Source organism: Haliotis asinina, chromosome 7 (assembly GCF_037392515.1).
Source record: "Haliotis asinina isolate JCU_RB_2024 chromosome 7, JCU_Hal_asi_v2, whole genome shotgun sequence".
Lineage (NCBI taxonomy): Eukaryota > Metazoa > Mollusca > Gastropoda > Lepetellida > Haliotidae > Haliotis > Haliotis asinina.
The window spans coordinates 55653306-55674603 of NC_090286.1; the positions used below are offsets into that span (position 1 = coordinate 55653306).

Sequence of the window (21298 nt, forward strand, 5' to 3'; positions counted from 1 at the left end):
CTTTTTACAGCTGAAACCACAGCCACTCTGGCTAGATCGCTCATACTTTCTCGTCTGGATTACTGTAACAGCTTACTCGTGGGAATATCAGGAGACCAGCTGAACAGACTGTAAAGGATACAGAACAGGGCTGCACGTATCATAACCAGGACTAAGCTCCATTCTCACATCTCCCCAGCCCTAAAGTCACTGCACTGGCTCAGGATCCGTGAAAGGATTGACTTTAAGATCCTTTCTTTAGTCTACAAGTCTTTTCAAAACACTGCCCCTGTCTATCTTCAGGACATGTTTGCCCACTACAAGCCCTCTAGAAATCTCCTATCAGCTGACCAATTGCTCTTGACTGTACCAGTATATAAACTGAAATCTATTGGGGCTCGATCCTTCGCACATGCAGCTGCCTCATTATGGAACTCTCTCCCATTTAACCTCAAGAGTGCACCTACGCTATCTTTGTTTAAATCTGGACTAAAAACGTATCTCTTCCAACGCTACCACTAACTGTATCCACTGTTGTCCGCCCTGTGCATATGCATAGATGTCATCTGGAACTAGCACTTTATAAATACCCTTATTATTAAGATACCACTATGATACGCAATAACGAAGCGAACCTATGCTGTCCATATCAGAATAAATGGAAACCGCAATGATATCGACATGTCGGCTGATATCAGTCTAAAATAGTTCCCAAACTGCTATGGCGACAAAAGAACGACACTAACATTGAACCAGTTTAAAGCCAAACCGTGTGAAATTCTCACGTCATTCTTTTTCAGATGACTCAAACTGCCATGCCAAGGAGGCGGATGGCAAGTGTGCTTGTTGCAAACGGAATACAGGAGACATGTGTCAAATAGACTGTCCAAGCTGTAGAGCCAGATATGTAAACTCAAAATGCGAGCGTTTTTGTGAAGCGGGTTACTATAATGGCACTAACGGATTATGTGATGAACCGTGTAGTAAGCATTGTTCGCTGGACACAAATAACAAAAGATCCTGTGATCCGTCCGACGGAAGTTGTCATAGCTGTGAAAATGGATATCGTGGTAATCAGTGTGAGTTCGAATGCAGTCCGTATTGCCTGAACAAAACCTGCATCATACACAGCGCCTACTGTTTGGAATGCAGTAACGTTACCTATGGTAACCACTGTCAAGAATGCAGCCAATACTGCCTTGGAAAGTACTGCGACCGGTGGAATGGTACCTGCAAGACAGGATGCACAAGGGGAAGATATGGGTATATGTGTTCTGATGAATGTCCAACAAACTGCTACAAATCAGACTGTTCACTATCTATCTACGGTAGCGTCAGCTGTACCGGATGTAAGGATGGATTTGCAGGACTCAGTTGCAAAGAAAGATGTCCTGTTAACTGCACCGTGTGTCGTCAGTTAGACGCAGAATGCCAAGATGGAGGTATGTTTTATTCATAATACATTTATATTTAGTTCTCTTTGTTTCACAGTACATAATTTTTGCTCTGATAATCTAGTCTGTCATACATAACATGACATGCATATACATACATATACAAGAACGTCCATGCCAATCTTGAACATGTTGCAAGCTTAGATTTCCACATGTTCAGTAAATGAAAAGAGTCTCGGGACTCCCTTTCCTTATATTTCCTTGTATGAGTATAAATAGGAACTGTTTTCTTTTTTGGTAAAACATGTTCATTTCACGATGCTACTCTGTCATTTATTCTTGCATCTTAGTTCCTCAAAATAAGATAAAAAACAAGAAAAGGCTTCTTGGACATTCTAAGATTTTTTATACACTTTGAGTCATATTCAATCGTTCTTGGCGACAGTGTGCAAGTGTTCCATTGCATTCAGGAATAGGCTATACCTGTGTGGCCAATATAAACCCTATCGCGCTTGATTTCCTGTAAGGGAATACAGAAGACTGCGTAAAAACACCAAACAAAACACATTCATAGCCATGCACGTCTGTCCAGCTTGTCATGTATGGGTACTTGGGTAGTGGTATACAAGTCAATACTTCACTCGTAACAGGTAGGAGATGGGGAATGGCAGGGGAGATTCTGCTTTTGCATGCAGGACACCGTTCTCTCGCATGGGGAGATAACTCTGTTTCGCATACTCGTTGGTTGCCTTTTACGTGGAGTGTTGGCAAAGGTCAAAACTAGGTAACTTGCCAAAGCATATTAAATCAGTTGATCTTTTGAGGATCAATAACCACAAATAGCAAATTGCCTCCCACTGCTTTACCCACCTGAACATGAGTAGCCAAATGCCTCCCACTACTTTACCCACCTGAACATGAACGCTAGGTTGTATGAAGGGTTAATTTCAGTTTTCCTGTAATTACCGTCCTGTGATATTTCAACAGCTCCAGGCTTTGGTGTTGACATGTCGAAATGTCGAGCTACAATCGAGAACCTTTCACAAGATTTCAAAGAGCTTCATGTCACTCTTGCTCAGGAGATGTTCGATCATAGTAACAACATTCAGATGCTCAGAAAAGCTTTGGAAAGATATTCGTGTAGATATTTCCGTGAATATTTCCTATTTGGACTTGTACCATACGTTATCGATGTTTTAGATGAACCAATGACCCTTTGCATGTTTATAACGGGTGCCACTCAGAAGCATCACATTATTGCATGATGTGAACCAATAGATTCTGGATCACAGTCTGGATCTTCCTTAGACAGTTGTTATGCATCAAAGCACACTTTGATTTTGTTGTCGGTATTGTACAGTTTCTTATGAATGTGGAAAGGATTTTACATGTTTCATAACAGAGTGTGCTGTTGCTCAGATGTTATGAAAGTTAAACGTTTGTGTGATAGGGATTAAATCAGCATTCATTCATTCGAGTTAAGGAGCTTTGATCACTTATGAAAATAGGTCGTGTCTCATGACGCTGTGTGGCTCATTGTAGAAAAAACACAATGAGTGTTGCAAGTATGTACCACACAGCCTGCATCACAAACCAGGAGCAAGAATCTGGTAGTTGCTCATTATAAACAACGGCAGTCAAGACTTAATATGTGTTTGTAGAAGCCTGTTAAAGCAATATTGTATTTTCAGCAAAATGTGATTTATGATTTCTTCTCATAGTGTTTAGGGTTCACACTTAACATGAATTTAAGAAGTTGAACTCAATAACACCTGAGGGAGCTTTAGAAAACGGGAAACCTAACGCCTGTAAATGATTTGTATACGTGCACACTACTTGAATTTAACAATACTTGAATTTGCAGAATTAAACTTTTGCTCCCAAGGGTATTGTGCTTATTTGGGAATGTATAGTCATGTCACCTGTCATTCCCATGCATTCGAAATAATCTGACATGTATTTCGGATTATATTTTACCATCAGTTATGATAACATTGTAACATTTAATACGTTATGTTCCATATTTCAGCCTGGAAGACAGGCTTGACTGACTGGTATAATGTCGCAGTTACGCTGGGGACAATATTAGGATTACTACTAGTAGCAGCAGCAGCAGCAGCAGCAGTTTGCTTTTTGTATGTTGTGTATTCTCTTTTCATGACTAAACAACACTGAAACGTGACACTATCTTCCGAAAGATTAATTTTAAGCTGTTCCTCCAATATATGCATTTTCTGTGCGTTGTTTCACATTTTCATTTCATATAATAGAAGTTTTATCTAATGTTTCAGTTGTCGCAAAAGGCTGAGTGAGCGTTTCAGTCAGTGCAGGAAGCGTCTGTGCAGTAAAGGTGGGTGTATTACTTCTCAATAAACCTTTATGATAACATCCCATCGGTCTCCAATGTGCCATGGCACATTTATTACATATCACACAATGCTGGCATTGACATTTGTAACGTTATCTCCCTAGACATTTGTACTTTCTGTCAATGACGTTCAAGGAAACAAGTCAAACAAATCTTGTTTTCAAAACATACACTCGCTATTTGTGTTTATATGTAGATGAAGGGGCACGGTATTCCAAGCCGGTGTGATGTGCGAGTTTCGTCCTTTGGGCATGTCATTATTAGCTGATCATGGGTCCAAATCCCTAACTGTGTATTATAATCGACTCATACAGCTTGGGGTGGGTTTTCGTTCAGTTCTAAAGACAAATAGCTACGCTAGCCTGATTTTGATATCCTGAATTATGATGTGTATTCAAGTAGTAAATTTACTTTGCTTGTACATTTGTTTCGGACATCTGCGCAGTAGAAGGGTTTTAGTACACTTTGAAACCAAGTTTTCTAGTTAGGTTACATCTAAACCTGTAAACCGACAGTGTCGTCACTCCGTTGTTCTCAGGTCAAACTTTTTCTCGTAATATCCCTTAAATCTGATACAATCTCGCTTCCTCGGGCATTTAAGTAGATAATGTCGTAAATAATGCCCCACTGCCACGGAACTTTGAATTACTATTGGTCTTGAAGATTGATCGGTAACCCCCGCTTGAAATGTATATTATTTGTTAATATGATTATTTCAAGGTTTTAGGGTCTTAGGGTAAGGATGTGGCTTAGGGTTTGGGTAGTGGTCAGTGCTAAGGATTTTAAATATAAATATTTGTTATTTATTATAGAATGATAAAATAAAACGGGGGTTACAAGCGGAAATCTTTCCGATTGATGCGACTTTGTCTTGCCATCACTGAACATGATCGTAAAACCATTTTTGACAACATGTAGTGCCGACACCCGATTTCGAACCCGCAACCCTTTTGTTTTCTACCTTGGCAGTTTACCCACCAATCTAGTTTATCAATCAGGCTGAAGAATGAGATCATTGTTTCTTGGTATGGACCGTGTGTCCCTCACAAGACGCGTAGTGCGGGCAGCGCACGTGCATTGCGCGTGCAAGGCGCGTCTCATCCCAGTTGATTTCATCAGTGAATACCAAATATTGAAATTATATCCCGCGGGCAGTATTGAAAAGTAAGCGCTCTTCCCTTGGGAAATACCCACGGGCCTTCAATTATATATCATACACATACTCTTATACCACACGTAGGAGGACTATGAAAGCGGTACGAGTTTTAACAGGCCATAAAGGGGTCAGCAATCTCAGAACATTGAACGAATTAAAGAATTTAACGTCAGGAGTAATAACTTAAAGTATTCATTCTTTCAAAACGGGTGCTTTTTGATAAATAAAGTGCTGAAAAATCTTTTTAAATGTTTAAATCATGTTTCAACTGCATGAGTAAAATATACACCTCCAGGTATCCTCTTTGGATTTTCACAGAAATGTGTCTCTTTTGTCTACACATTAAATGTGCAATCAGAGACAAAGGGAATCTAGTATTTGTTAATTTAAAATGAGGAAAGTGTCAGCTATATCGAATATGTATTTGTGTTTTTATTACGTACTCCTAGCAAGTTATATAGTATCTGTCGTTCACGCTGACTATGAAAATAAGATCTTTAAGGTCAAGAACAAAATATTTTTGTTATTTATAGTTGGGAGACTCCATAATATCAACCACAGTACAATGCGTCATTGATATAATTGAATCAAAGAAAGCAATGCAAACCTTATATAGTACTAATACATCCCTGTTACATGAACATGGTTAAAGACCATGTTTAATTATGTCTTGAAAACATTATCTCTCATTCAAATTCTTTCAGGGTCTAGGGACCAGACAAACCAGTCAACGGTAAGTGTGAACACGTACGTATTAATTGCAAGTGTACTAATTGATATCAAATTTTAAATTTCAAAGATAAATTGTTATGTTGACTGACTTCATGAAAAGGAACCAATTTGGATATATTTATGAGAATCGAAGTTTGATCACATTATGAAGTACGTTCATTCGGTATACATAATACACGATTCGGTAAATCGTATACATGCAAATAACATGTCATTCACCAATCATCTTTCAAAAGCGACTACATTCCAGATAACGATGGTTGTAAGGAAGTGCAAATGGTGATGCACTCATAAAAAACATACAATAATATCATATCAACCCCGATAAATCTCCTAAATATTTGAATCGTACATAAAAAAATCCCTACTTTATTTGAAGAGTATTTATTTAGCCAAGTTCCTGGAAAAAAACCAAGTTTCTCTTGCACCTGCTTTGGATTTGAAGATATTTTAACTGGTTTGTACACAGTTTGCGCAAAGCGCTGTCTATTACTGTTTTATCTTTAAGGATCATTAGGTTGTCCTGATGTTGTAAGTAAATTCACTTATCTCAGTTACAAATTGTATATTTCATATGAATCTTTTTGTGTGTATTTTCAGAGTGAAAGTGGTAACCCTGTAACTACAGCTTCAGGTACTGAAAATTCCCCTGATTTCGACATACGTGTTTGCGGCCCTTAAACCCCGACAGGTCTTAAGTCCCGATTGAACATGAATAATCATTAGTGGGCGGGGCTTATGTGCTACGTCACATATGGGCAACAATGGTTTCCGTTGAGCTAAGGATAGAATACATGTCTCAATGACAGGCCTCTTTACGTTATGCAATGTCTCAACCACAAGATGCATACGAGGTATGTGTAAGTATTTAGTAAGAATTTGTTAGACGCAGCTTCCTACAGGTAGCATTGGCGGAGCTGAAGCGATTTCGAAAGCCATCTCGAGAACATCCACTGGCTGACATTAGACTATATGCCATGTCTACAAGGGCTCAACATACGTGGCCTTGTTTTGGCTACTGATGGCTTACATGTATAGCTTTTGTTTTAAGCAGTAATTATTGGAGCAGTTAAAGGAATATATGGTTCAATAAAATACGCTGTCACAATTATCCATCAATGAAGCATGACGGATCTGCTGTGTCCAATGTGTAGTGCATTCGAGATCATTCAAAAAGGGTTCATGTAAAACATCCTTTTGCTGTAATGAAAGAATCAGTTCTGACTACTGTCCAGATCATCACTATAAATATTGGTATAACATAACATGGTTACTTTGAAGGTAATGAACTGATGAATTTTAAATTGCAAGGTGATTTAGTTAATTGTGGAGATTTAGACGTTTAGAAACCATGCTTCCCTGATTCTTGATATATACATAGAAAAGAAGCAATACAAAAATTATCTGTTTTCACAAAGTGTCATCATTCAGTAAGTAAATCACCAAATAATTTACAATTAAATGTATATATACTTCAAACGCAACACAAAAATTCAACATCATTTGCACTGATCATTGGGGGGGGGGGGGGGGAGAGAGGAGGGGGGCTCAGGTGAGTGTGCTCACTCCTTTTAAGTCCTTGGTGCATACACATAAGTCAAAGTTTTGATTATGCATAAAAAATACTTTCTTTGAATCGACATCTTTCAGGGTCAACCGTTCCGGAAATTCCGATTGAACTTGTAAGTCCGTTCATGTTTAACATTTTTGTCACCACCCTTACTAACCTTCTATGGCACCAATTGTTTCGTTGAAGAAAGGGGTTAGAAAAGATCTTCAGCATCCCATGCTTGTCCTTAAAGCCGACTTTCGGGGTGAGGTGGTGATGACTCACTAACTTGGTTCAGACATGTCATCATATCCTAAATGAGTACATCTTTGCTCATGATGTTCAACTGTCTGGTCCAGAGTCGAATACTTATGGACCTCCACCACAGGGCGTGAACATTTCCGGGTGCGGCGTTAACACAAAAACACAAAGAATCGATGTTTGATCACATTATGAAGTACGTTCATTCGGTATGCACCAATAGTGGTGAAGTTCTATCACAGATGCAGGGGCTCATATGCGATGCACGTACTTATTAATAATTAGTGTGCTAACTGATATCAAATTATAAATTTCAAAGCCAAATTTTAATGTTGACAGACTGCATCAAAACGAACAAATTTGGATTATACTTATCTGAATCGTTTGATCACATTATGAAGTTCGTACATTCGGTATGCACCAATAGTGGTGAAGTTTTATTTACGTGCGATAAGTTTGACCATCTGAAATCGGGCAGGGTAGTGAAACAGGTTCTAAATTACGTATTCGCATTAAATATATGAAACTTATTACTACAGCGCATCTGAAATATTGTTTGCAGGGCGAGATACAGAAAGAGAAACTACTGCCGTCATCAGAAGGTATTATCATCACATATTATGTGTATAAACTAAGAATGTTTTTGGACTCTGAATGATAATTCATAGAAAGCATTCACAAACGGAGATAATAAGTGTGCTGACAATCATAATCGATATATTCAAACGAATATTCATTCGAGTAAAGAAAGTCATGATGTATAGGATTATCATGCCAGTACTCAACTGTTCTCTCCTTAGAGGACCCACCGAATCCGGACCATGAGATTCAAAGGTCAGAGGTAAGTTGAGAATGTTTTTTTATTGTTTAATTGTAAACACTTCCGGTTATCATCCACGAAAGATAAATCAAACAAACAGTCACAAACAATGAAGGCAATCAACACGAACAAAGTTGGATGTACTTATCAGTATGGTTGATGGAATATATGACCTACTAATATAGGGTTTTATTCATCGTTGGAAGTAGCATTGCTTCCCCTGTCGATGATTTCTCGCACATTCTCGAAACATCACGTTACCAGAGGACCTTTATTGATGCATTGCCACATGTATTTTCAAACCTGTTGTTTCATTAATATTCTGTTGCTTTGAATATTCCTAACTATGATAATAACCGCATCTGTCGGCCATGTGTTTCACCTGGAATGCCCAAGTTGTAGCTGCATATACCAACATCATGGTACCCTTTCACGCAGAGCTGTACATGGTACATGATGAATGTGTATACTGAAAGGCAAACGTTATTGTGATACACACAGCAAAGGGTGAGTGAGTGAGTGAGTGAGTAACGCTTCACTGCTTCAAGGTATGATAACGATCAACAGTCCATAAGTGTCTTTAGTTTTACGCTGCTTTTAGCAATATTCCAGCAATATCACGGCGGTTAAACCAGACATGGACCTAACACATTTTACCTATTTGGGGAATCGAACAAGGACCTTTGACGTGACAAGCCAACGTTTCAACCACTGAGTACATAAGAACAGCACAATTGGTATATGTAAACAGCACAAGATAATTTGGGCGGATTTCCTGCAGCGTTGTTTGCGGACTGAGATGACATCAGTCTCTCTGTTTCAACTCAAAGGAGTTCAGTAGGTTAGAGATAAGAGGTTATGGTGGCCAGTGTAACACATTAACGTCAGAATTGCCTGTCAGGGAACTTTGAACAGAGATTTGTTCCTTACTCCTTTGTTTCTCGCCAACGCTGGAGCCTTTCTATTCACCAAAGTAAAGACGTCGACGTTGGAAGCTTTGCAGCCATATGAGAGGCATCCCTACACCATACATGAACCCTGCCAACAGTAATTCCAGTAATTTCCAATGTGCTTATGCAAACACAAAATAATAATAAAGATAACTAAAATGAAATTAAACGACTTTCATCCTATCAGGAAACCCTGTCCTACGATCTCAAATTCAAGTGATTTTGATTTTGAGATAAGGCATGGCATTTCTCGCCAAAACTGGAGCTCCTGTATTATCCAAAGTGAAGACATTGTGAGGTAACCAACAGCTCTGAATGCCTTTAGTATTATCTGCAAAATGAAATGAATGCATACAGTGAAAAGGGTTCGCTGGTTAACGTGATTGAGTGAGTTTAGTTTTACGCCGCACTCAGCAATATTCCAGCTATATGGCGGCGACCTGTAAATAATCGAGTCAAGACCAGACAATCCAGTGATCAACAAGATGCGTATCGATCTGATCTGCGCAATTGGAAACCGATGACGTGTGAACCAAGTCAGCGAGCCTGGCCACCCGATCCCGTTAGTCACCTCAGACGACAAGAATAGTCGCCTTTTATGGCACGCATGGGTTGCTGAAGGCACGTTGGGTAGGCTGATCATCAGCTCCGGGCCCGCGTCCCTTTACGCGAAGGCCAGATAGTGAATGAAATTTGTGCTCGGAAGTGCTAACAAAAACTACCGGGGAATGTGTAAACTCCCCAACACTGCAGCCTGCTGTCCGTGTTAGAAGGACAGCGAATCCGGGAACTCTCGAGCTCCCAGTGTGCGCCTTTGAGATGTAAATCGTATTTGTGTCTAAAGTGGTTCACGAACTCATCCTCCGTCATCGTATCGCATTGTGACAATCACTGTATTGCCTGGTCCTGACTCGCTTGTTTACAAACAAATCTTTGAATTTGACACTGCAAAAACAAATATATGCGCATGATATAGTCGTAATTTTACAATGCCATCAAAATCTTCTTTTAGTACAAATTTTCTATGAATATAGAAAGCTTTTGTCGCTACTATTCACAAGAGCAGACAAATAAATATGCGCTAAAGTGAACAATGACAATGTCATGTCAATACACGTATCATTTCATTATATTTGACAAACATAACGCTTATCTGATTTAGTGACTTGGTCCTGGGGTCAGCAGCTACTTTTGCACATACATATCAAGGTGATTTGACCAGTAACTCTTTATTAACCCCCTGGATGCCACAGGGACACATATGTCTTTCCTCTTCACCCCACGCTTTGAAGTCCAGTAAAATTATGAATATACCACGCACATATGTATGCTTCAAAGTTTAGGATTCTGTGGAAAATTCCCTGTTTTTTATACCATCCACTATTATCTCAGACCAAGCTAAAGTGCTTAAAATTCACTCTACACAAAATCGCGATTCAGAGCGTTATTTGCTGTATGTTTTGAAATGTGAAAATCAGATAAATACTGTGAGTATTGCATTAAAAAAAAAAAATATTAATGATCACTGATATCAAGTTTTCAAATAACCAGTAATGAGAATTCTGAAACATCGCTGGTGAACCCAGAATCGATTGGGAATTTTTCGAAAATACACTTTCACGAAGGCTGAAGGGCGCTTCCCGCCATATTGGACAGTGTTTACAAAATCATGTTTCGAGAAGGCCGGTATTGAGACGCCTATTACATCATGTTTATTTCATAGTCAGCTGCGACAAATGCATCATTGAATTCCCAAAACTTCTTAGAATCAAATTACAAATGGTCTTTGTCACCAATACCCACTGTCTAGATAAAACGAAACGAAATTTACTTGGAATGAAAACGAACGCCGAGTTCGAAAGACAGCGCTTGTTTACAGTGCAAACGATAAAAATATATAACAATAAACAGCTAATCAGAATAATTCTGATTACTTTCATCTCACATTTATGTACAAAAGATCGCGAAGTCGCCATTTTGAAAGAAATTGGTCATCGGTCGTGATGTCACACGTCAACATTGTTGCACATATTAGGAAATTTCTTTGAGGTGAAGGTCGGTTGAACAAGAGTAAGCACCATGACCATCATTCTCTTCCCTCAGAGGTTACTTGTCATATCTTCCTACGAACGAAGATGTGACAAGTAACCACTGTGGGAAGAGAATGCATGACCATATATCATTCCGACTGTACTTTCAGTATTGTCATGTATATTTTGCATATCGTTCAGATATTTTTTCATGAAACTGATTTCAGTATCTACATATATCCATGTTCAACACCATATCATACAGTGATGTGCCATAATTATGTCATAAAATGGCAGCCATGTTTGCGGGCAATTTTGGCAGAACGTTTCAGAAAAGTGAAAAATAAGGGTTACTTACCCTACACAATAAAGTTTGGTTGGTTAATATTTAGTGATATGACCCTAATTAATCCTAGCAGCTCTTATCCTTCGTGGAATAGACAGATACAGTGCCTGAATATGACGGAGAGGTATGGCCTACCAAATCCTGAGAATCCTCCTTTGATGGTGTGGGCAACTCGATGCAACCTGATTTTGACCAATAACCACAAATTTTCAATAATGTTCAAGTCTGGTGATTCTGATGGCCATGGTAAACACCTGATATTGTTGGTTGTTTTCCATTCTCTTGTGAAACGAGATTCATGACATGGAGCATTGTCATCTTGGAAGAGGTAATCATCATTTTGAAAGTGTTTGGCAAGAACAGGAAATAAATTGTCATCTAAAATAGAAACATACTCTCATCACTAAAAAGTACTTTGCACCAATTTGTTTCAGTTTTCCAGTGCAAACGTGTAAAAACACCATGCCATTCTTCTCAGTCTATTCACAGAACTTACCGTTAATTTCTTTCTAACAAGCCGTTTTCTGTACTTGAGTTTGTGTAAATGCCTCTGAATAGTCCTTTTGCTTACTTTGGTTGGTTATCTTTCATTAACAATATTTGTGATGTCGTCAAGAGATCTCCTTCTGTTAGTTTTAACAGTTCTCATTAGCACACGGTCTGCCCTCTCTGTCAAAAGTGGAGGTCTACCACGTCTGGGTCTGTTTACCCATTTCAGTCCTTTTCAAAAACTTACAAATTGTGCTTTGATCCCTCAGGACAGCGTCTGCAATATCTGACTGTTTGAATCCACTCAGATTCATTTCTATAATTATTTTTGGACCTCCTATGACAAAGTTGACCTTTTCTTCCCCATCTTCTCAACTTGACCTTGACTTTGTTTATATGCAGCATACGACGAGAGGTATTCCCCTTTGGTGACCTGTGATATCTGAAAATGTACCCTGTAAAATTTGGGACCCCATTGTTTTGTATATATGGCACACCAAACAATTTAATTTACCCAACCTACTGGCCACTGCCAGCTGGCAGCCATTTTATGACATAATTATGGCACATCACTATATGTGGATATATGGTAAGCTTTCGATTGTTTGAATAATATTTACATGGGAAACTGACTCAGTAAGTGTATTATACCACATTTTAAGCCCGTACACAAGTGTTGGAAGATCACACATAGCCATTACTGCAACATGTGCTTTAGTTAACTTTGATGCACAATTGATGCACAATATTCAGTAAGCTGGGATAAATATTGCAGTTTCATATGAACAGGTTTATAAACAGTGATTTAATTCAACCTTGCAGGTAAAACTGTTAATATTAATGAAAATGATTTGTACATTTTATGAAATGTAGAGGCACACATATTTAAAGGAATTGTCTTGTTCATTGCATTGGTTTGTGTCGTTTTTATAGACAAGACGATTATGGATTTTGATTGACCAGGTGCGAGTTTGTCAAAAACGTTTTATGATTCATTATCATTTTTTTAGATAATGAAGTCAGTTCAAATTCGATTAAAACATATCTGATGGCAGAATATCTAATTCAAACAATATTTATACGAAAATTGTTAAAAATATATAAACCAGGTCATGTCTTAATTTGGACAACCCCTACGTCCATATTCTAATAGTTCTGCATTGAAAAAGCGATTTCTTTGTACCTTTCATTGCATACTTATGAAGTGAAATAATTACATAATCATAAGAAGAAAATTCTGTTTCCTACAAGAATATTCAGTGAATATTCAGGTGTTGTGAAATTTTCATTTACACTAAACTGATGCCAGAAAGGTGCGCGTGTTGCTCACTATAAGATACGGAGTAAAACCACCTAATTGTTGATATATTCAGGACACTGTTTCAGTGGTAATACCTTTCAATTTCTGTTTTGTCTAAACAGTGTTGAATTCTGACACAGAAGCCGAAATGTTTTATACATAGAGTGGAAATTAGGTTAGATATATACTAATCAGCAAACCAGTGTCGTCTTTTTCCGACGTCACAAAATGCACAAAACATGCCTTGACGTCAACTAAAATGTCGCATAATTTTCAATTATTTCACTACATTTGGAAATGTGGCTGTTACTCCGTTAATAAAGATGCAAAATTAATCAAAATACATCTACACAAACAGGAGAATATGGGAATCTAAGAACTAAATTATGTATCGGATAGGGATATCCAAATCGCTGTTACCTGCTTTCTGATGTAGTATATTGGCATCTTTTCTTACAAATTGTGAAACTACCAAAAGGTATCCTCTCATATTGGGGAACGTTGTGTTGGAATAGTTTGGTTCACTGTGAACAAAACAGCGAAAAGATACTGTCCGTATCCACAGCAATTGTTACACTGACCTAATGTAAACCATAGCGGAGTTATGCCCCCTTATCTTTATGCGTGCATGCACTCTTTGTTGACGTTTGACGTCATAAAGAAAGTTGATATTTGACATTTATTGCGGGTCATTTTTGATTTGTGCGTATGACGTTATGCATTAGCACATACATACATTTCATATACCCTTATGTCGATCAGATATCAAGCTGTATTTTCTTCGCTCACACTTTCTGTAAAGATGGCAAGTTTTAAAAAATCGTAGCAGAGTGTTTTTATTGATGCACGATAAAAACGGAGAAATTCACTGTTTTTTAACGCACACAAAAGTTTTGGACAACATTTAGCATTGTGCATTTGTCAAACTCCTGAGGTAGTCGCAGTTATATTTATAGCAACAGATTGGAAATTAAATATTCTACATTTGTGTGCAATTTTATAGCCGTACGCAAAGCCAGAACAACGTTCACTTTTCAAACCTTACGAAAATGTGCGCATGAAAAAAAAAATATGCATCCAGGGGATTAGTACTTGAGTTATACAACTAATCCACTCGTAAGGTACAGAACAGACCGATCCAGTCCGGGCCGATAAGCCCCGCCCACTTCGTTTTTGACGTTTAGGGGGACAACCTCTGACAATGGCGTCACCGCCGGTGAAACATATGTACATTAATTGAGAACGGTGTTGACGAATTTTGCTTATGGTACTTTGGCATCCGTAGTTTATGAATGATATTTAAAGAGGAAAGATTTGCGTATATTATTTAATGTATCTTATTTGACAGACTGTAATTAGCGAGTGAAAATGAGTTACATGCCCGATGAAAAACCGTCTCGGCCAGCGGCTGCATGTAGGAATCGCATTTTCTTTCGAAATGATTAATCTACCTGGCATTTCACGTCCGTCTAAGATACTAGCAGGGAAGTGAAACTGAAGTATGTTGTTTGTTTTTTTATTCCTGGATTCCCATCGTAATTTTATGATAACCGTGAATAACATGTTCAAGCTGCAGATCGTTTCGGTATCTATAAATCGATTGTCAACACTGAGCGAGGAGCCTTCAGTTCGATCTTTTATCCGATGTTCAAATTTAGTTCAATCATTTATGTGAAATCATGAGTATGACAAACAAAGCAGAAAAAATATTTCCATGTATCTGAACATACCCAGAAGCAAACATTCAGCAGCTAATTTTCAGCAAATCTCAGTAAAATTTTCCTCTTCAAATCTGTACACCATCCTAAAATGACACTGAGTATATGGAAATATATTTTGTAATCATCCTCTTCAATTTATTTTTCTATGTGTACTTTGTTGTGGAATCATAATTTATAAACTTCCACAAGACTGGACTTCATGAACTGCCAGGTTTTATGCTGAGGTATATAATAACACCACTATAACACAAAGAAGATCCAAGATACAGTCTGCACCTGTACACTGACCCATCTTCCACAAACAATCTCTGGAAATTTCTGAACAGAGGACCCACAGTTACCAAAACAATTAACTAGGTTTCTTCAAAGATAATTACTAATGGACATAAGGTGCAAAGAATATCTCAAAAGTTCAAAGCTTTTGTCAATAAAATTACATCTGGACTTTATTGATTCTTAAACAATGATGATAGTAATCTTTGTTTTATTATATCAGACACCATATCCCTCGAGGATATAACACGAAATCTGATCTGTTTCCTTTTCTGGAGTACTTACTAATGTCATCAAAAACATATTAAAGTTGTTTCAAAATGTGGTAAAAGTCTTAACAAAGTTTAGGAAAATGCCCTAAAGCAGTCACATCCTGCAAACCAGTGAGCAATTTAAAATGAAGCTAATTTTCCAAATTACAATGTATCAACAAACCTTGAACAATTTGTCCATCTTAATAAACAACACTTTGGCTCAGTCATGAAACATTGGTAACCTCCCCAAAAGGTGATTTCTAAGAAGAATTAAATCAAATCTGGGTTAAATGTATGTTTCAATATTCATTCCAGTTACATGAATAGTCAACTATGAGCTTGTAAGTTATTCTGTTCCAAGACTGAATAATGCCAGACCAGGGTGTGGCCAGAACATAGCATTTGTTGTTGTCTTTTTTTCAAACTCTCTGGATGTTGAAATAACTTTTATATGAGTTATGATACAAGTAATCACTTTCAGACGAATCTCACTAGAGAATATATTATCTTTTTTAAAGAAAAAACGTCGTAAAGCAGGAGCCAAGAAAGTAAGTTAGTGCCATGTTATTGCTCTGCCATGACATGTCGATAGTGTTGTCTGAGCATGCCTGGTTCTGCTTTCAAACCACATGAATCTGATATGTCAGTTAGGTATAATTATTTATAATTGATTATAGTATTATCTATTTTATTACCTTTCTACCTTTTCTACTAAAGGATGCAAGATTTTAAAAAGATCTCTTGCTATCATTTCCAGTGAAGTAGCAGAAAAGACAGTTGTACCAATGTACCTCTCCTGCATTAAAAAAAAAATATTGTAACAAAAATTAAAAACAAATAATATTCTCATAGTTAAGAAATACAATTTTACTTATTTCCTCCAATATTCCAGAAAGTCACTATTCTTCTTCTTCATAGTTTTCGTCTCGACCCACATCTGTTTATAGAAATTCCAAAATATTTAAGGCATGGTTTTATAGACACTCATTTGAAATGCTTTTCATATTTTGGATATTGCGTGATAGGCATCTGCTTACACTGTCCCTTTGATTAAAAAAATATTACTCGTCAAATATTTTGCGCTATTAACAGATAGTGTACTGCACAGTAGCCATTCAGATTGTGCTTTTGGAACTTGACAACATCATGATATTTGACAAAATTAAGAATATGTAAGATCGAAGGCAACTATATCCATCACTTTGCACTTTTCTGTTCTGGTCGTCCCTAACCGAAATTAGATCGCTGTCAGATTTGTTTACATTGTGTCACGGCCTTCTCGCCTGTCTCGTTTCAGCTTTATGGTCTACCAAATCAATGCCCAGTGTTGACTAAACCGTTAAGCAAAAACAGTGCTGTAGTTACAAGAAACATCCGTGTTTATAATACTTGCGAAGCCTTAAACTGTTAGTTGTTGGGCTCTAATTGGTAATGGGTTTGTACATGTGTGAAAGTGAGGAAATTCATGCAAATTCTCAACTTCGAGCAGACGTAGGTTTCGAGAACGATGGTGCCGACAATTAACTGATCGTGAGGCCTATCGCATTGCTTGATCCACCTCAATGTTTTCGTCTTCACCAAAATGGTCCTGTTGAAGGTACTGATTAAATCGCAGCAATGTATAACAGATATTGCGAGGGTGAGTGGCATAATGCGAAGCACATCGCTTCGGAGGCTTCGTTTGACCCCGGAAATAAGTCTGACAAATCCACAATGTGCGCTCGGCCTGCTGATTGGCCGAAATCGACGCATGCGCAAGCTTTGATTGACAGACTGGATCGGTCTATTATAAGCGTGTCTGTTATTTATCACTCACCCGTTGAAGATATCACTGTTTAATAATTTTACAAGTTATTACACATGGTGTAATAACATCGCGTGATGCCATATATATGACGTCAAAGTTATGACGTAACAATCGCAATAGTATTAGACCATGCTTGACTCGCTGAAATCTGAGTCGCCACACTCGTTAGCTTCTGAGGAAAGAAGTACTTTGCTCGACATTATTTTGCTTACGTTGAATGAGTAATAAATAAAATGCTAAACTATGTCCCGTGTAACACCACATTTATGAAACTCGTGAATGGTATCGGTATCTAACGAGCGAAAGCGGGTATACACATGTAATAATATATACTTTTATTGTGTCTGCCTATGTTGCGCTACCTCCATAGACTGTGAAGTAGTTGTATTTGACGATATTATGAGACGGGTTGTGTAGACCATGATAAGGCTGTAGGAGTGATCTCCCTTGACTGCATACTGTACTGTGTCACTTAATAATGACTTATCGCCCACGTGAACCCAGTCCAAAGCATAAAGCAGGCATTCAAAGCGCTAACGGGGCACTGAGGTAGTCTAGTAGTTTAGCCGTTCGCTCGTCACGCTGAAGACCTGCTGAAAGTACATGGGTACAGTGTTGAATCCATTTGCTGGTGTACATGATGTGATATTTCTGGAATGCCTCAACTGTGAAGGTCCTTCAGGTCATTCGTTGACTGTTGTTTTATGGCCCAATCGAATGGCCAACCAATATATCTTGTAGTTGTCGGTTTTTCCTTGCAGACAACCAAATTATTCGATATATTTTAATCATGTGTATATTTGATAGTAATAAATACAATTATGAATACATATTCATGTTATAGTTCAGATCGAACATTTGAGACATCTTTCAGGGAACATGGTTGAAGCTTTTCTGTAAACAAAGATAAGACAGCTCTGACTCTGATGAGAACATCATAAAGCGATAATGCGACGAAGACCAGTGCCAGCAATTCAGTCTAGTTGTATTTATTTTCAGAGAGACGAGACATATTCACTCCACCCTAAAGAGGAGGACTGAGACATGTTTAACTCGGTAAGTCGTTTTTTGGCGAATCTGTGTGCGTGACAAGGCGCACGCACGCGTGCGTGCATGTGTGTGAGAAAGACAGAGAGTGTGTGTGTATGTTTGTGTGTGCGTGTACACCATTTAATACAAGAGGTATGGACGATGTAGGCAACACACGATTCGTCACTGCTGGAATAACACACCTCTATTGAGAGACTGTGAAATGTTCATCAGATAAGATAATTTTCCACATGTCTGATTAGAGACGAAAAATTATATTTATTGGGAATATGAAGGTATCACATTGAGGTTTAATCTCACGGTGCGGTCATAATCGTTTACATTTTTTGGACATGTCTCTGGAACCTGTGTTGTAAGATATTTGTAGCTGGAAAGGTTTTCTAAACAGCGATAAAGGAAACGTAAGGATGTACAGAATATGGAGAACATGTATGAATTTAATTGTTATTAATGTTATTACATAGACTCCAAAGTGGTTGTAAGTTGCATTTATCTAAGTTTTAAATTTAGAAGTTATTGAAACAGTTGGAAGTCTGTGAGTGAGTGTCGGTCACATCGGCAGTATTTCAACCAAGTTGTAAATCCACCAGACATACAATGTCAATTATAAAAAAATGTTAAAGAAGGACAGTAAAACCAACAAGAATATCACAGTAATTTAGAAGTAATATTAGAAACTATCTCCAAAATTATATTTTAAATGCGGACAAGACAGGATTAAAATGGGCTTTAGATCGCCAACAACTGAAGGATATTTGTTACTAAATCATTATATACGCCGCGTTCGCTAGGTCGACAATCTCAAGGTCTTTGCCACATTGGGCTGGTAACGTCTCATAACCTAGACTGACGCGCAGTCTCTGAATATATATCACTTTGATATAAAAAAAAACAACAACAAGAAAAGAAACGGAACTACCATTTAAACTGAAAAAGGGCAGTAGTCAGGTGGGTGAATGGAATTCTAGAGTTGTTCATTTAGGGCCTTTACATTGTAAGGAGGGCCAGGTAGTAACGAGGTTCACCGACTGCCAGACAGTCACAAATACATGCTGACAAAAATATTCTCTTCAATATTTTGAGAGACACACACCAGGTAGAACGGTTGAGTTTTTATAGAACTGATTTTCTTGCCTTTATCCAGCACAGAGAGTTTTTCTACTTGCACGGTGAGTTATTGCAAATAAAGAATCGACAATTTACAAAGGTGTGGTTGTCAATTACAGCATTACCAGAATATATGTGTGGTATTGTGAGTCTGGTAAGTTTTCATTTTGCTGTATTTTAAGTGGGTCTTCATTTCTTGGCATATGAATGGACTAAATCAAGTGAAGATGGTACAATAGGGGTATGCTAGGGGATGCAGATAGAAGTGGTGTGTCATCAGCTAAGAATACACATGGTATATAGATCCCATGAACACAAAGTCCATTACCTTCAATTTTCGATTATTTATGAATACAAAACACACCTAAGCTGACCCCTAGTCATCACCTTGTTTCACAAGAATGAGTACAATTTTCATTGTATGATATGAAGGCTGAGCTGTATATACAAAAGTCATTATGCCATATGCGATCAAATGTTTTTCATTGCCTTAAATGCAGCAATCGATAAACTTGTCAACATGAGCGTTGTATTGATGATACGTTTGTAAATATGACCCGTGGTAATGGTTTTAGGACACGTAAATGGAACCGATTAAACATACAACTCGTTTTGAGTAAATACATGCGTGAAGTATTATTCTTCGGTTTGAAAGATTTTGACTTTAAGATTTGTGTCACATTTTGTAATCATGACTGAAGTCACATCAGCTCTACAAATAAAGAGATGCACATGCCCCCCTACCCCCCAAAATAAGGAATGAATAAAATTATTTAAGAGTGCTTAAACCGTCGATTACGTTTGAACGTACATGAAGGAAACATATGAATAGTTGTCATTGTCAGCATTCACTCAATGCACATGTGCAGACACAACGGGGGCACAAACACCGCCTTGGAAAAGATTAAACGGATTTTTACTAATGGAGTTCTACGCCATTCTCCCCGCAGTGCGTTGGGAAGTTCTGCAAGTGTCAGAGATTGAAGGTGACGTTTCTCTCGATCAGGCTCCCTACACCATGACGCTTTCCCCATCATATCTGTCCACCTGACGAACTTAGTTCTGGGCAAAACGTTGCTGTCGACGTCAGTAGAACCAAACGCGCCGCCAGTTGCCCAGGTTCCATGCCTGTATCCTATTGCACGTATGGACACGTTGTTGACGGTGTAGTCGTGCCAGGACAGTTCCATTTTCACGTTTGCATGGTCAAACGATTGGATCTTTAAAAGGATTGGTATCTCCTGGTCTTCAACTTCTGGAACGATCCTGGGTCGAGTCGGATATGTCGATGCCACAATCGAGATATGGTGCTGTAGTACATGTTGTACTGCACCCAGACGTCCGATTTGGAGGCCGATGCCGACGGATCATCATTGTCAACACTGAACCAATCCGGTTGAAATGTGTCATTTGCATTTTCGCAGATATTGTGCAGTGTTACTGCAGTTGAAGCTAGTGGCGGAACAAAGTCCTCATTCACATCTATTCTTTTCAGAAATAGTCTCCAACGACCTTTGAAACGTCCCAAAGTATTTTTTTCGTCATACGAGCACTGCTGAGCCTATAATTAAAGATCTGTGTTCTGGAAACCAGTGACAACCTGCTTGAGGTCATGACCTTTTAGAAATTTCACAACGTAAGTGAATACTTCTTGACATATGCAGTCACAAACCTCGTAAATGATCACACATGGTGTGAATACAGTGAATTCA

General features: G+C 38.2%; 1 protein-coding gene across 4 annotated transcripts in view; it reads left to right on the plus strand.

The window, feature by feature from the left end:
- Positions 1-21298, plus strand: part of LOC137290534 (scavenger receptor class F member 1-like) — a 36082-nt gene that overhangs the window by 12377 nt on the left and 2407 nt on the right. For 2 of the 4 annotated variants that reach the window (XM_067821553.1, XM_067821554.1), the window contains exons 4-12: positions 780-1421; positions 3403-3508; positions 3665-3723; positions 5602-5630; positions 6230-6263; positions 7280-7311; positions 8002-8041; positions 8240-8280; positions 18429-18485. In XM_067821553.1, coding sequence (XP_067677654.1) covers positions 780-1421; positions 3403-3508; positions 3665-3723; positions 5602-5630; positions 6230-6263; positions 7280-7311; positions 8002-8041; positions 8240-8280; positions 18429-18470 — 1025 coding nt within the window. In that variant the 3' untranslated portion in view covers positions 18471-18485. Of the gene's footprint in view, positions 1-779; positions 1422-3402; positions 3509-3664; positions 3724-5601; positions 5631-6229; positions 6264-7279; positions 7312-8001; positions 8042-8239; positions 8281-9396; positions 9473-18428; positions 18486-21298 lie in introns of those variants that run through there. The other 2 variants (XM_067821556.1, XM_067821552.1) reach the window with 2 other exon arrangements.